We start from the raw sequence: 15410 nt of genomic DNA, 5'->3' as shown, positions 1-15410 counted from the left end.
TAATAATAAAACACAATTACAACTATTAATTAATTAATATTTCATCATTCTATGTTATTTATTATAATAATATTCATTATAACCATATTTATTGAATATAAATATATTTAAAAATTCACATATACCCACATATATATTTATTATAATAATATTTATTAAATATAAATATATAATATATTTATTTCGGTTATTCGGTTATAACTGAAATTTTTTTCTACTAACCGAACCGAACACCGAAACCGAATTATTTTAAAAATAAAAATCGAATATATAATCGAAAACCGAAATAACCGAACCAAAAAACTGAAATTAAATTCGGTTCGGTTCGGTTTTCTGTTACGGTTCGGTTTTGCTCACCCCTAGTGGACAGTGAGAAAGTCATTGACGAGGAAGGAAAATTAAGGGGGGAAAACAGACAGAAAATGCAAAAGTTTCTCGAGAAAATTTTCAAGTTATTTCTAGTAAGGTCCTGACATTAGCACAATAGCTTATACTTTTGCAGTGTTTTGAACATTCATTAAAGCCTATAGAATTCTGTGATGAAAATGCATTGCACTTCAAAACCATGCAGGAGATCGACGTCCAAGCATAGACAACAGCAACTTGAACTTGTCTTTCTATCTATCAATGTTTTAAAATCTGTATGAAAATACTACTTTTCTGGTGTTCAATAAAGAGTTAGGTAACTGATTTGGAGATATTAAAAAAATTAGTTAAGTTAGTTATTTGTCATAAATATGTATTCATCTCCCTAAACTATTTTTTTTTAATCATATACATTTGATGATTGAAATTATCTTTTGATAGAAACTCTTACAATCAATATATATATTTTAAAGAAAGAAGATAAATAAAATGGATTGAGATTTTATATTGAAAACGAAATTAAATTTTTAATTAGCTCTTATGCTAAAGACCGAATATAGCATAAAGCAGCCCTCTCCTGATGAAAGCATTTTAAAGAGAGAAGCATTTATAGAGAAATTTTGGACTTGTTTCAGCAGAGGTTTCACAAAGAACTGCAACGGCTTATGCTTACAAATGGCTGGTGAAGTGGTCCACGAGACCAAGGAATGCTCTTTGTCTATAAAATGAATTTTCAGCATGTCGTGTAGAGGAGCAAAATTTTATTTGAAGCATGGCATGAAAAAAAAAAATCGAATTCCTATGGAAAAAAACTACTGTAATTAATATACATTCCTCGTATAAAAATAATTAGGGGAAAAAGGGAAGATATATGCCATCGTGTTTGTGTCACGTATTTTTTCTTCCTTTCTGTAAGAAATGTTCCTACGGCTCCACAACTATGCTAGTTTTCTGAGTTAAATCCACTGCTTTCCTTGCCTGCAAGAAGTTGAAGACGAAGAAATACATTAACCATGGCAACAAACCTTAGTTATACTTGGACTAATAATTATCAGAATTTTTAATTATGATTTCAAATAATATTTGAATTTTGCAGAGTTCAATAAATCTAATTTTGTTTATATTAGAATTTCGAAAATAATTTCAGCTACATTCAGTGTTATAATAGTATCATTTCTTGAACGGAATATTCAACAGAGAAATTAGAGAGAGAAAAATCACGCAAGTATAAGCAGTGTTCAGGATTCAAATCCCTTTATGTAACCCAAAAAAAAGGTCAACAAAATTTGAATTGCTGTGTAAAATTTGACATTCTTAGAACCCTACAGAACTTGATTTCATCTTAACTTATTTCAATTGAGTTAGGTTTGGTGTTTACCTCTTGAGTCCAATCAGTACAAGCATTTACGGTAACGAGTGCTATCCCCTGAACAGTGAGTCCACAAATGATCCCCATCCATAGCCCCTGCATATAAATTTCAGCTTAGTGTTGTAATTAAACACTACCATTTGAACAAAAAGTTTATAATTGACGATTATGAAGTAAGAATATGAATGATTAATTAAAAATTCAAATGTATAAATAAAGGAAGGAAGCAGAGACCCACCATGCCTCCAATATGAAGGAAGAAGGCAAATAGGACTGCAGAAGGAATTCCCACAACATAGTAAGCACCAAGGTTTATAAATGCACACAGATTTTGCCAACCACACCCTCTCGCAGCCCCTATTTATATACATAGAGCAGCCATTATTAGTAAGGGATTGATATAAAAAAAAAATTTGATGTGATGAGAACAAACACATAATATCTAGGTCACGCATCAAATTTGACTTTGTCCAATAAGTTGACCCAACCTACCATAGTGGGCATTCACGCGATGGGATGCAATCGAGACATCCTTGTCTTGCATTTTGTCCCAAAAAACATAACGGGATGACATTTTCATCTAGCATCCTATCCCATTCAAGTCACAATTTTGTGCCGGCCCCAGTACGTTCTATCCTAGTCTTCTTTTGGATAAGGCTGTCTCATCCCAACATGACTAGGATCAGGACGGGATGGCTAAGATAGATACATTCTATCCTATCCTATAGCATAGATAGAATCAAACTTACTAGACTATCAAATTAGTTGAATACCCTAAATTTAACCCTAAGAAGAGTATTTTATCTGATTTTTTTTGACAAAAGGGTACTTCATCTAACTTGATTGTGTATTATTTATGCTAGTCATTTTGATCAAGGTCTTCTCTCTGCCACAAAATCAAGTTAACCCCTAAATTTTAAACAAGAGATTATGCATGATGTGAAAACATTTGTGAGGAGAAAGAAGAACCTGAAAGGACGCATTGGAAGCCATCGAGGAAGTCAGAGAGAGCAAGAAGGGGCATCATGGAGGCAACATAATGGATGACCTGAGGGTCATTGCTGTAAAGCTTTCCCCACACATTTCTCATCAAAATCGTCAGAACTGCGATTGTGACGCCCTCGCATATCACCATAGTCATCATCACTCTAATTGCCAATACGGCACCGTCTGAGTTCCCACTTCCCAATTCATTTGCCACCCTTGTGCTGTTCATCACCAATCACTGTTATTACAAGTACCATGCACTAACTACTTGCTGTAATTAAATACTGCCTTTTATCCTAAATATAAGATCTAATTTCTAAAAAAATTTACATTACAAGCTATTACCTCCGGTTATTAATATGAGAACTAAATAACTAATTTAGGGATATTAAAAAAATTATTTTAGTTAGTTGTTTGTTGTAAACTTGTGTTAGTCTTCTTAAACTATCTTTTTTTAATCATATACATTAGAGCTATCCCTTAGTAGAAACCTCTTATAATCAATAAGAATATTTTCAAAAAAAGTCAGGGACAAAATGGATTAAGATTTTTTATTTATGACCAAATTTAATCTTCTAACTAGATTAAATTAAGGACCGGAGGTAGTAGATCTTATATTTAAGATCAAAGGTAATATGTATTAGCATGTCAATTACCTTATTGCTCCACCAAGACCAACAGATATCATGTACACCATCCAGCAAGTATTGAGACTGCACATTACAGAATCTTAGTTCATCAATTCTTGAAGTAATTACTATAAAAGGAACTTAGATGTCTCCAACAGACACATTCCAATGTCTACCAAAAATATATTTATAGACTTATTTTGCTAATAAAAGCATATTTTTTCATTATAAATGAACATTGGCAGGATAGAAGGGTGACAATGATAGATAGGTTTAACTAATAATTACCTGATGGACAATACAGATGTCTCTAGTTGTGGATTTGGCAGAAGACCTGATAGCAGAACAACCATCTCGAACGACCAATACTCAAAGCTGTCAAACATTTATAATACTTAGCAAATTTATGAATTAAATTGAGTTTAATATGGTTATTAATTAACATTAAAAAGGAGAATAATAAGGAGGAGCTAGTAACCATATCATAACAGCTGAAGGAACTGCAAGCTTGATGAAAGTGAAAAGATTAAAGAAGGCCTGTTTGGAGAAGCCATGCCAAGTCTTTGCACAGCTTGGAGCCACATTGATATAACCCACCAAAAGAATCACATTAACCCAATACGAAACGGATATTGCCAATGCTGCTCCTTTGCTTCCAAGTCCACATCCAAACACAAAAACCCAGCAAAACCCAACATGCACAACAGTTGTGACTCCTGAGCTCACAACAATTGGAAACACATTGTTCTGAGTCTGCAGAAACCTGTTGAGGCACTGAAGGAGACTGTAGGCGAACACGCTGGGGATCAGCCACCGGTTAAATGTCCCGGCCTCGGCCGATATGTCCCGGTGTTGGCCGAGGTTTGTGAGGATGTTGCAGGTGTTGTACAAGATTACAGATAAGGGAATGGACAAGCAAAGCAGGACAAGCATTGCTCTTTGTGTGTGGATTCCTAACATGTGGTATTGTTTGGCTCCGTAGGCTTGGCCACATAGTGTTTCTAATGCACTTCCCATCCCTAACTGTCACACATTTGAAATAAAAGCTTCTAATCATCAATCTAAAACTGAAAAATTAAGGCAGTAAGTTTATGTATCATTTCAAATACTCCTCTGGTCCTATTTGTAGGGTAGAGGATAAGACATTTTTTGTTATATTTATAAGGTACTGAGAGAAATTTTTTGTATCAATATACAATTTTACCCTTCATTTATTATTATGTTGACTTTGTTTGCATGACGTATAATGCATACTAAATAGGGATAAAATTAAAAAATTGTTTAATTTTAAATGAGAGTTAATAAAATTTAAGATTTTTCTTAGTCTATATGAAACATGTTAGAAGTGACTGATAAATAAGACCAGAGAAATATATGTCTTTTATTAAACCCAGTTCTACCAATATCAACTAGACTGTGCCCAACGAGCTATATTGCTTGTGATTTGTAACTAGTGTGAGCTCCTGTTAGTGTTATATATATATGTTGGACTATGCTTTGAACATAAAAATTTGCGTGCCAACAAAAATGCATGAGAAGCATAAAACAACAATAAGATTTCATAATAACTTAAGAGTTTCAAAATTCCTATTAGACTTTTGCATTATTGCTTGTTACAAGCATAAGTCTAAAGAGAGAGTCCATCCAAAAGACTATCAAAAGGAAGAATCTAATTCTAAAAGATTGACTTATTAGGTGGAATAGTTTTTTAAACCTATAAATGACCTTTCATTTATAAGCTAAGGTTCACAACGTTGGACTCATAACATACTATAAAAATAACTGCAAGTTATATATTACCTCTGGTTCTAATTATAAGGTCTCGTTTGCAGAATTATAAAACCTTATTTATAGACTACAAACGAGGTCTTCTAATTAGGACCGTAGGTAGTGTGTGTATGCGCGCGCTATATGTAAAGAGAAAGGAAAAGGACCAGAACGCTGAAACCAGTGACGTTGGCGAAGGAGGAGGCCAAGGAAGCACCAGAAAGAGGAAGAGTTCCAAGACGACCAACGAACATGATGGCTATAACCTGCAAGCTGTATTGAAGCAGACTCACTCCAATCAGCGGCCCTGCCAGCCATATCTGTCTCTTTGCTTCCTCCACCACGTCCTCCGTTGATCTAAACCCACACAGACAACAACCTCTTCGTCCTTCTTCTGTTGTTTCTTCACCACCATCTTCAAGTTCGTCATGGTTCCTTCTTGTTCTTCTTCCGTCTTCATTTGGAGAACACAGAAGTTGAGTCTCCAGATTTGATTTGTTTGTTTCCATCTCAAAGGCTCACCAGGCAATCTCCACCACTGGATTCATATTTTGTCTTCCTTTGCTTGTTTGCTTGGGACAATATATATAATACTATCACTGTGTGGTGACATCAATTATTAATAATGTTTTACTATTATTAAATTAATGTAATGGCGTATGCATATGATCGGACAAGTGTTAACTGCACCAAGTAAAATTAGATTTGACAATATTATTATCATAATTATTCTGCATCACATCAATGAGTCGGACGCTCTAGTCTCGCCATGTGCGTAGATCAGTTGTATTGTTTTAAAATTTTGAAGTGACGTATAATATGAGTTAATACAATTTTTGGTTTATCAATTTTGTTTTCATTATGATTTTATTCTCTTAAATTTTTTTAATTTAAAATATTAGTTTTTATAATTCAATAAAAACCTAGGAGTGTTTGGCAATCACCAAAAGTACTTTTAAAAAGCACTTCTCTGTAAAACGAGACAAACTCTACTACATATTTACTTCATAAACTATAAAAGTACTTTTAAAACCATGGTTTGATTTTCACCCAAACACCCTTTTAAACCATTTTGTTTTTTGAGGGACTAAAACCTGTATTTTAAAACTTGAGGAAATAGAACCAAAATAAATAAATAAAAATTTGAGGGACCAAAGATCATATTAATTTTTTTAAAAAAAAAGTATCAATGAGTCAAATGCACTAACCTTTTGCTTATGGTATTTACCATGTCCGTTACCTATGTTAGGGTTCATGCTTGCTAGTTGTTGTATATTTTCCTTTTTTAACATCAGAGGTTGTCGTTTATTTTCAATTAAAAGCAAATCAAGCTATTATTTCTGAGCCAACTGAAAAGTTTATTTTTAAAATAACATACACTAACAATCCTTTTATGTTACCATGATTAAAAAAGACTCCTTGCTCTATTTTAAAATCTACACAAACCTCCTCTAGAATTAAAAAGAAAATGTTAAAAATGACAACACCGTCAGCAAGAAAGGTGAATTAGGTGTTAAAAAATTCTTTGTAAAGATGTTTAAACTATCTTATCAAAGACAAGGTGTATGTTAAAATTTTTTAAACCAAAGAAAAATTGACATTTATAACAAGAGTATTTTCAAGTTACAAATACTTAACAATCCTACTTTATCAGTATAACTAAAATGAAGAAAACAAGTGCATGTTAAAATTTGTTGAAAATGATTTTTAAAACATTAGGGTTCACGCTTGCTAACTCTCATTTATTTTCAATTAAAAGCATATCGACCCATTCACTCAACTAGTCGATCGAGGAATTTATTTTTAGAATAAAATATATCAGCAACTCTTTTATTTTATCATAATTACAAAGATTCTGCTCTTTTTGAAAATCAATATAAATCTTCCTAAAATAAAAAAGTACCACCTTCAATCTTATTTATAAGATTTTGTTTATAAACTATAAACAAAGTCTTATAATTAAGACCGATGGTAATATGTCACATAAACTTACAAAATTTTGGGATTTTGTTTTCATTCACTTAATTATTAATTAATTGTTAAGTCGAACCCAAACTTTTTTTTTTACTAAAATATCTTTATTTAACATAAGAATTATTTAAACACTGATATTTTTCAAGAAATGATTTTTTTTTTTTACAAAACCAAAAGATAAGTCTAATTCATATATTTTAAAAATTAATATGAACTTTAATATTAATTTTGTAATTTTACTTTTTTAGATTTATCGAAACCTATTTCTTTACTTTTCTTTTAAATAACTAAAAATATATTTTAAATAGATATTTTTCAAAGAATAATATTGAATGGAGTGTCAAAGCCGGGAATGGAAAATTTTAGGAGGGAAGATCACAGTACCATTAAATTCTTATTTAAAAGCAATATTACTATTAAGGCCGTTCACGGGACGGATCGGGACCGGGACAGACCCGTCCCGATAAAAAGTAATGGGATAGATTTTGTGTCCCGTGTCCCATCCCGGTGTTGTTCCGGTCCTGATCAGGATGGAACGGATCCGAGACGAGACCAAGACGTCCCGATGTATTTTTTTTTTAATTTTTTAATAAAATCTGATTTTTTTTAGTTATAGCTTTTTGGGCTTAGGCCTTGTAAAAACATCTTTTTATTTTCTTTTTTATTTATTTGGGTACCCTTAAACAAAAGCTAAAATATTACATATAATAGTTATTAAAAACTCTAAACAAAAGCTATACAATAAAAACTTGTTAAAAATTCTAATAATCAATAGTCTCAAATCATCAACAAATATAAAAGCTCTAAATAAATATATCAATAGTTTTATATAATAGTCTCAAATCTTAAAAAAAAAAAAAAAAATGATATTATATAAATAGGATAAAAAAAATATAAAAAAATAAAAGGGACCGGGACGGGATCACCCCATCCCGTGTCCCGTCCCGTCCCGGTTCTTTTTTTTGTCCCGTCCCAGTAAGGCCGGGACTGGAACGAACTGACTGGGACCGACCGACCTTGAACACCCTTAATTGCTATACTGGGAAATCGATGAAATTGCCCCAAAATCAGCCAAGGAGCAGGTCCGTCCACCATCAGCTTGATCGAAGGATAAAAAATCTCACTGCCGAGGAAATGACACAGAGTGTCGGAGGCACCATGGACGTTCATGCCAATGCGGCTAGTCAGATTCCCAAAGCGGTTGATTCTGTTAATGCAACGACTCTCATATCTTACAAGGACACTATGCTTCTCCTCGGTTTTGATGCTGTGGATGATGAAATGGAAGATGTTGATGATGATGATCAAATGCTAGATGACAAAGAGGAGGCCGCTAGCGAGGTGTCTGAGGAGTCGGAAAAGTCGACGAAGTCAGACTTTATTCCAGTCCTACATGTTACCGATGAACAGTACAGAGAGTGGTGCCGGCCACGAAGAAATGCTCCAATTCAAAGATGAACAGTGCTGACAAACACACTAAACAAGCAAGAGCCTATTCAATTCAAAGATGATGATTTTCTATTTAGGTGAGATAAAATCCTATCTCATTCATTCGTTAGTTTTATTTCGTCCAAAATTCAACTTGAGATAGTTATAAGAGAATGTCGAGGAAGGATCTCATCTTAGCATATCATTGTATCTCACAAAAATATTTACATAACCAGAGAAAATTCAAATTGTTAGGATTCATATTCAAACGGTAAATTAGCCAAAGAAAAAAAGCCATCAAGAGGTAGGTCCCTTGTATTTTAAAAATTAATAATACTCTTCCGGTCCTAATTATAAGACCCAATTGACTTATTTGAGGAGATTAAGGAAGTAAGTTAAGTTGGTTATTTATAACAATTTTAAAAAATAATTAGGAGACAAAAATAAACTATAACAATTTTAATCATTATTGTATTATAATAAGGACCAAATAAAAAGTCAAATGGGGTCTTATAATAAGGATCGGAAGAGTAATATTTATTTTTTAAAAAATAAAAATAAACTATAACAATTTTAATCATTATTGTATTAATGTATACGGAGAATTAAAAAATACCTCTAAAATTTCAAATCCCACATTAGGAATGCTTATAAAAATATATTGTCACTTATTTTTTAAATATTATAAATTATTATTAAAATATAATAAACTAGATTGAGTTAAAATTTTTAAATTTAAAAAATATTGTTCTGCTCCCTAATATCATATTACTTTTAGTCTTAATTATAAAACATTATTTACAGATTATAAACAGCTCTTATATATAAGACGAGTTATGAAGTGTTTGGATAGAAATCAAACTATAGTTTTAAAAGTGTTTTTACAATTTACAAAATAAATATGCGAATAAGTTTATTTTATTTTACTGAAAAGTGTTTTTTTGAAAACATTTTTTTGAGGGTCGCCAAACACGTTTTAGTATATTGTTCCTTCCTGACATCATTTGTTGTTCCAACCTTCAGTTTCCTGTGCGGGTTTATGCGCCGTATTTTCCTTTACCTTGGGAGCACTCGCTGTCACCAAATCCCATCGATTTCTCTTCAGGACATCTGTTACAGGAAGTGGAGCACTGTGTACCTGGAATTCTACGGGGCGAAGAAAGATGTCGCAAAAAGCAGAGAAGAATCACCTGAATCAAATCCTCGGTTCCCAACTCTGCACTATCCATGAGACCCTTCAGGTGCTACGAGTTCTAGTTATTCTATTCAATCCAACGCTATCTATTTGTGCTTGTCTCTGAACTACCATTAAGTATCTTAAGAATTGAGCTTTGCGTGCTCATGTAGGTTTTGGATCAAGCTGCTCCTTCTTCCTTAGACAAAGTGAGCTGGGACGAAATAATAAAGATGGGCGACCAGGTCTCAAAACAGGCTACCATAGGTTATAAAATCTCTTCTTTTTTGTTGCTTGACGAATCTTTTGCTCTTTCATGTCTTGGGAATTTTAATTTTTCTGTAATTTTAGATTAGGCACTATACAAGTTTCTTTCTTTGTCACTCTGCGCATAGTCGGTAGTGTTTTTTCCCCCTTCTTTCATCCTGCATTCATTTTAGTGTATCATTGGATTGACCAATACGACTTTCAATAAAAAGTGTCTCTTATTTCAGTTCTAAAAAGATGACTATGCATATAATCTCATGATGCTGTTATATTGCTTTGGCGGCCTGATTTCTTTCTTCATGTAAGTTTGATTATATGGTTTTTTCTTCTACTTTGAAGCACTGAGTTGGCATTAAATTAGAGAGCTTGTTGGCGTATAAATTAAAAATGCTGATGAGTTACATGAATATGATAGCGTAGGTTATTGCTTTACTGAGCTTTGCAGGCTAGGAAGGAGAAGAAAGGGCAAGTAATATACAAACATTTTTATCAACATGTGGGCTCTCAATTGATATGCATAGAATATAAGTTGGAAGGTTAAAATGGAGAACTGCTTTGGGGGGTTATTCGTGATCGGAAAAATGCTGAATAAGCTGATAGGAAAGTTTTGTCAAACTGCTACAAGACCAGCATTGCTATATAATAAAATTTGTTATAGTGTCACATAGTTAAACTGAATCGTTGAAATCGGTTAGGCTAGTAATAGGCTGTAGCTTCAAGCTTTTTATGTATGATGTTACAAACACTTAGATGTTGGACTGCATTGAAGATGTATGCACAAAATAATAAAATTTGTGGAAAATTCCGATTCTATCTAGTTGTTAGGGATGTTGACCATTAATGGGGAATATCTAAATTCATCTAACAGTTGATGATAGTGCCATCCAGGTAGGATGGCAATACCTTTGGGTATTAAAGTGTTGCTGTGTTTTTGTCTCAGAACAATGTCTATCACAAGGACAATTTTGCAAATCAAATCCATGCCAATAAGGTACAATTACAATACTCCCAATTATATGCAAAAGGGGAGCAAGGGGTTCCTAGTTTCAGGACTTTTATTTTTCAACGAACTTTTAAAAAAAAAAAAAAATTTGGCCAACTGAAGCACTTCTTTTAATAACTAGGATGATCATGCAAATAAAATCTCTTTTAATAATGCATAAAGATAATTCTCCAATTTCAATGTATTTGCAAGAAGAGGAAAATAGGGACATAGTTTCAGGATTTATTGCATCTTGCATTAACAAGTGTGCTGTCTGGTGGTAATTCTCCTAACCCAGAAATTCTATTTGCCCTGTAGTTTATAGATATGGGCAGGCTTGAGTTTATGTAGTTAAATGTCTTCTATCTGCTTTGTAGCTGGAATGCTTTGGACTGGACAAAAACCAGAGGTAAAAGCAATGGAGGAAACTATGACATCATACTTCAACACGTTACAAGGTTTCCTATTGCTTTCCCATGGAAGTACAGTAGGTGCGGGGCCAACACTGTCTTCCTGTATTCATGCTTCTGTGAAGCAAGTTGTTGATTCCAGTTTTAGGCTGATGAAGGAATTTGTGTCTTTATACGGTAATCCCTTCCCCTCCTCTCTCTCTCTCTCATTTCTTAAGAATATACTGGTCGATAGATAATTTATTCAACCTTAGCACTAATCTATCCCAAGTTCTCAACCTTGAACTTTAAACTCTGTGGTCCTGAGTAGTGTTCCTTTTGCCTGGTTACTTATTACTAATTAATGACCTGTTAACCAGTAACTTCAGCATTGCTACTGTAGCTTATGACAGATATTCAATATCACAAGCATGCTGTGTACTAGTAATACTCTAACCTAGGAGTCTGGCCCAAAAAAAAAACAGGAGGGCAGGGTATGGTGAGTTCGGGCGGACATGCGTATTCAAATGTGTGTTCATACTCAAATCTTATTATTATTATTATTATTATTATTATTATAATATTTAATTCCTTTTTTATTGAGCTCCTTCCAGTGAGAAAAAAATGTAACAACAATCATCCAAAATATCAAGTACCTTGAACTAATAATCTTGTATGGGTGTGAGTCTTGTAATATCAGAACTATGACATAATTGTGGTTGATAACTCCTTTAAGAGGAAAACCTGGTCATAGTTTTTGTGTGTTTGCTAAAAAATTGTCCAATAAAAACTCAAGTGGTTTGTTTTGCAGCTGATTCACATTATTGGGTTTTTTGAAAAATTTTGCCGGCAAGAACGAGTTTTGTTAAATGACTTTAGAAACATGCCTTCTTTTTGTCGGGCAATCTAATTGTCAGTGACTCAGTGGAATACTTTGGCAAACAATTGTCTAAACAGATCTGTTGAAAGCGTATGGTCTAAGGATTTGTAGATCCCCTTGGGGTTGGAGTATTTGTGAACTGATCTTTAACCAGGCAAGGAGACAATTATTGGGGGAGTATAAATGCTTTGCTGCTTCAAAGCTGTTTAGATTTTGGAGTTATAGCTTCAGATCTCTCTTATTCTTGTCACGGGTCAACATAAGCAGCTAGTTACCACGACTGCCTAGTTGCAGCCCCTGCACGTTTGCTGTGTGTTTCATGCAAAGCCACATTCCATTGGCCTAGTTTCCATCCATCATTGGACGTCTACTCTCTCTTCACTACAAATAGGTCGTATCATTCTCTAATGGATCAACAATCTAGTGCTACTAGATATTTTATCTTGCAACATTATTGGATCTTGACTGTTTCAAATACTTTTTCCATGGAGACGTTAAATTACATTGGGCAAACTTAGGCTGCTGTTGGAATGAGAAGCCATATTATCCTGAAGACAGGATATATCACATGTCTGGGTGTCTTCCCATAACTCAATGTTCAGCCATTTTTCCCCTGCTCTGTTTGTGTCTGTGCCTGGCTCCATACGCTTTACTATTCATCATTTTGAATACATTGTGTCATATCTACACGCATTTACTGTTGGATTACCATAAACCCCCTCCCCCCCTTTTTCCCTTCCTCTTGCCTTTCTCTAGGTTGTTTTGACCGGCATATCGTGCAGCTTCTTTCTGATCAATAGCAACCTTATCTCTATAATTGAACACTGACAGGATCTCAAGGGAAGGATCAGCAACTATCAATCTCTCAATTAGCTGGTGTAGTATGGGAAGCATGTGCTGCTCTTAAAAAGACTCCATCAACAAATATTACAGCAATTGGGCGAGGAATGACGCAGGTTGCTGTTTCAATGAAGGATGTTCTTCGCGAGCTGAAAGAATTGAGGCCTGATGCATCTGATGAAGTTTCCGACAGTGATGGTGAACTGGGGAATGACCTTTCACCTGAAGAAATGAAAATTGCCCAAGCAGCAATTGTAGTTGTATCAGATACACTTTCAGTCGTAAAGGAGCTCATCCGCTGCATCTCAGGCCTGCTTAAGCTGGAAAAGCCGGGTGACAATGGTGATTTTGTAGATTCACTGGAGAAACTGTTGAAGCTGTGTCAGGATCTTGGTTTACAGATTGATGAAATTGGAGCTTGCCTCTATCCCCCACAAGAGGTCCCCGCCATAGAAGCAGCTATAATGAAAATCCAGAGTGTTATTGATGATATGCAAAGTGTATTAGGAGGACTCGGAGGAGCATCAGACACATTCCTTGAGGCATGTAATGTTCTAAGGAGTTCACTGAGACAGCTTGCATCTGAATTAAGTAGTTCTGCTACTGCTGATATAGAAGCCAAAGTGGAAAACATTTCGTTAAGCAATTAAGAAGCCCTGGCGGAATGTTTGGTAGTACCGTGTCGATATTATGCATTCGATTTTGATTTCGCATAATTAGAAATGTTTTTTTTTTTTTCCTTCCACAAGATACTTCTGGTTTTGACTTGTTATGTAAAGGCGAAAATTTGGGATCCACAGTTCACCATGTGAGTTCTACATATACAGGATGAATACATGCCATTTAGTCCAAGAATTTCTTTGGGAACTGAATTGAGATGTGTTTGGAAGGAAACCAAACCATAGCTTTAAAAATAATTTTAGGGCACACAAAATAAATATATGAGAAAATTTATCTTGATCTGCCAAAGAAAAAAAAAAGTTTTTAAAAAGTACTTTTGATAATATCCAAACACCTTTGGATATTGATTTGAAAATGGGATGTAGTTACCAAGTCAATTGTTTGACAATTTACTATTAATAATTGATTAAATTGTATTTTGTTTAATGATATTCTAATCTATTGAGTTTTTGGAGTCTTGAAACATGTCAATGATTTTGTAACTTGGTGACGTCCCCAGTTCTTGTTTGTATCAGATCATGGGTTTAATGCTGCATGCTGCCTCCTATAATTGGGGGAAAAACAAAAAAGCAAAGCTGGTCCATAATTAGTTTAAAAAAATTACTTTTATACAAGTTGAAATAAAATTTTTCTTACATACTTATCTTATCTACTATAAAATCATTTTTTTAAGTAATTTTAAAGGTTGCCAAGCACCTACATAGTCTCAAAGATTACTTAAATCCTGGAATGAAATAAAATAGTTTTTTGATTTTATGTAAGATTTTAATAGAGCCGGGAATCAGGACCGGCCCTTCAGGGCTGGCGGGCTTAAAAAGGCCGGCCCTCCATGGCTGAAATTTTAAAAATACCCCAATTTGCTAAGCCCGGCCCTTAAACTACAGGGCCAGGGCCGGCCCGTGGGCTTTTGGCCCGTTTAAGAAAAAATACTATTTTTTTATTTATCATATTTTTTTATAAAATATAAAAATAAACCAATGAAATTATTAATAAAAGACATAAATATGAATAAAATTAAGTCATAAATATAAAATATTATCATATATAAATATTCATCAACATCTAAGAACATCTAAAACATTAATTAACAAGATAACATCTAAAAGTTTTATCTATAATGTAATTGTACAATAAATAAACACTATCATTAATCTTTTGAAACTTCATCATCACTATAATTAATTTTTTCTTCATAAGTATGCTTTTCTTTCGTAACAAAAATATCAAGTTTTTTCTTCTTTATAAGAATTTTATTTTTAAATTTTGCAATCTAACTATTATTTTACTTTAATGTGAGAAACATTGTTGTTGAAACTCATGAATTTCTAATTCAAATTATAGAATCACAAGTTATATAAGTATAAAAATATTCTATTATCAAATATATATATAGTTTAAAAATATCAACGCATATAATATAAATCAAATCATTATTAAAGTCCAAACTAACCCATTTTTTAAAAATTTAATTGGATAAATTATTGTCTAAAACTAAATTTAATTTTAAAATGATAATAATAACTAAATATTTGAAATATTATTAACAATGTAAAAAATTAATAACATTAATATTATATAAAAAAATTTAAAAAATAAAAAAATTATAAAATGGCTTAAAAGGGCCGGCCCGCAGCCCTCCAGGGCCGGTCCTTTTAAGCCCTCGGCCCTCCAGGGCCA

The 15410-nt window shown here is 33.3% G+C and overlaps 2 protein-coding genes across 4 annotated transcripts; one reads left to right on the top strand and one right to left on the bottom strand.

The window, feature by feature from the left end:
• Nucleotides 1-1155: 1155 nt before the first annotated feature.
• LOC114717238 (protein DETOXIFICATION 16) lies at nt 1156-5651 on the bottom strand. 2 transcript variants are annotated; one of them, XM_028902338.1, is made up of 8 exons: nt 5286-5651; nt 3830-4374; nt 3640-3726; nt 3379-3435; nt 2705-2943; nt 1974-2092; nt 1745-1831; nt 1156-1344 (listed from the first exon to the last, which is right to left on the bottom strand). In XM_028902338.1, the coding sequence occupies exons 1-8, from the start codon at nt 5625-5627 to the stop codon at nt 1291-1293; spliced, it is 1530 nt and encodes a 509-aa protein (XP_028758171.1). In that variant the 5' UTR covers nt 5628-5651; the 3' UTR covers nt 1156-1290. The 2 variants fall into 2 exon arrangements, with proteins under 2 accessions (XP_028758171.1, XP_028758172.1); XM_028902339.1 differs by having other exon boundaries at nt 3830-4370; nt 5286-5526.
• A 3930-nt stretch (nt 5652-9581) lies between these two features.
• LOC114717233 (uncharacterized) lies at nt 9582-13924 on the top strand. Of its 2 annotated transcripts, none has more exons than XM_028902332.1 (4): nt 9582-9761; nt 9868-9961; nt 11321-11530; nt 13044-13924. In XM_028902332.1, the coding sequence occupies exons 1-4, from the start codon at nt 9684-9686 to the stop codon at nt 13700-13702; spliced, it is 1041 nt and encodes a 346-aa protein (XP_028758165.1). In that variant the 5' UTR covers nt 9582-9683; the 3' UTR covers nt 13703-13924. The 2 variants fall into 2 exon arrangements, with proteins under 2 accessions (XP_028758165.1, XP_028758166.1); XM_028902333.1 differs by lacking the exon at nt 9582-9761 and adding an exon at nt 10902-10952 and having other exon boundaries at nt 9878-9961.
• The last annotated feature ends 1486 nt before the right edge of the window (nt 13925-15410 follow it).

The sequence above is a fragment of the Neltuma alba genome, unplaced genomic scaffold, assembly GCF_004799145.2.
Source record: "Neltuma alba isolate B1F8T4 unplaced genomic scaffold, ASM479914v2 tig00011720_pilon, whole genome shotgun sequence".
NCBI lineage: Eukaryota > Viridiplantae > Streptophyta > Magnoliopsida > Fabales > Fabaceae > Neltuma > Neltuma alba.
Note: the sequence above shows the minus strand (reverse complement) of the source record. Positions and strands in the feature narration are given on the sequence as shown.

Bases quoted from the DNA above. Each gene is read 5' to 3' on its own strand.
- LOC114717238 (XM_028902338.1), bottom strand. From the start codon at position 5,627: ATGGAAACAAACAAATCAAATCTGGAGACTCAACTTCTGTGTTCTCCA. The intron at 3,436-3,639 runs GTAATTATTAGT...TGTAATGTGCAG, and splicing joins ACATCTGTATTGTCCATCAG to TCTCAATACTTGCTGGATGG. The intron at 1,345-1,744 runs GTAAACACCAAA...AACTTCTTGCAG, and splicing joins GTACTGATTGGACTCAAGAG to GCAAGGAAAGCAGTGGATTT.
- LOC114717233 (XM_028902332.1), top strand. From the start codon at position 9,684: ATGTCGCAAAAAGCAGAGAAGAATCACCTGAATCAAATCCTCGGTTCC. The intron at 9,762-9,867 runs GTGCTACGAGTT...GTGCTCATGTAG, and splicing joins CTATCCATGAGACCCTTCAG to GTTTTGGATCAAGCTGCTCC. The intron at 11,531-13,043 runs GTAATCCCTTCC...GAACACTGACAG, and splicing joins GGAATTTGTGTCTTTATACG to GATCTCAAGGGAAGGATCAG.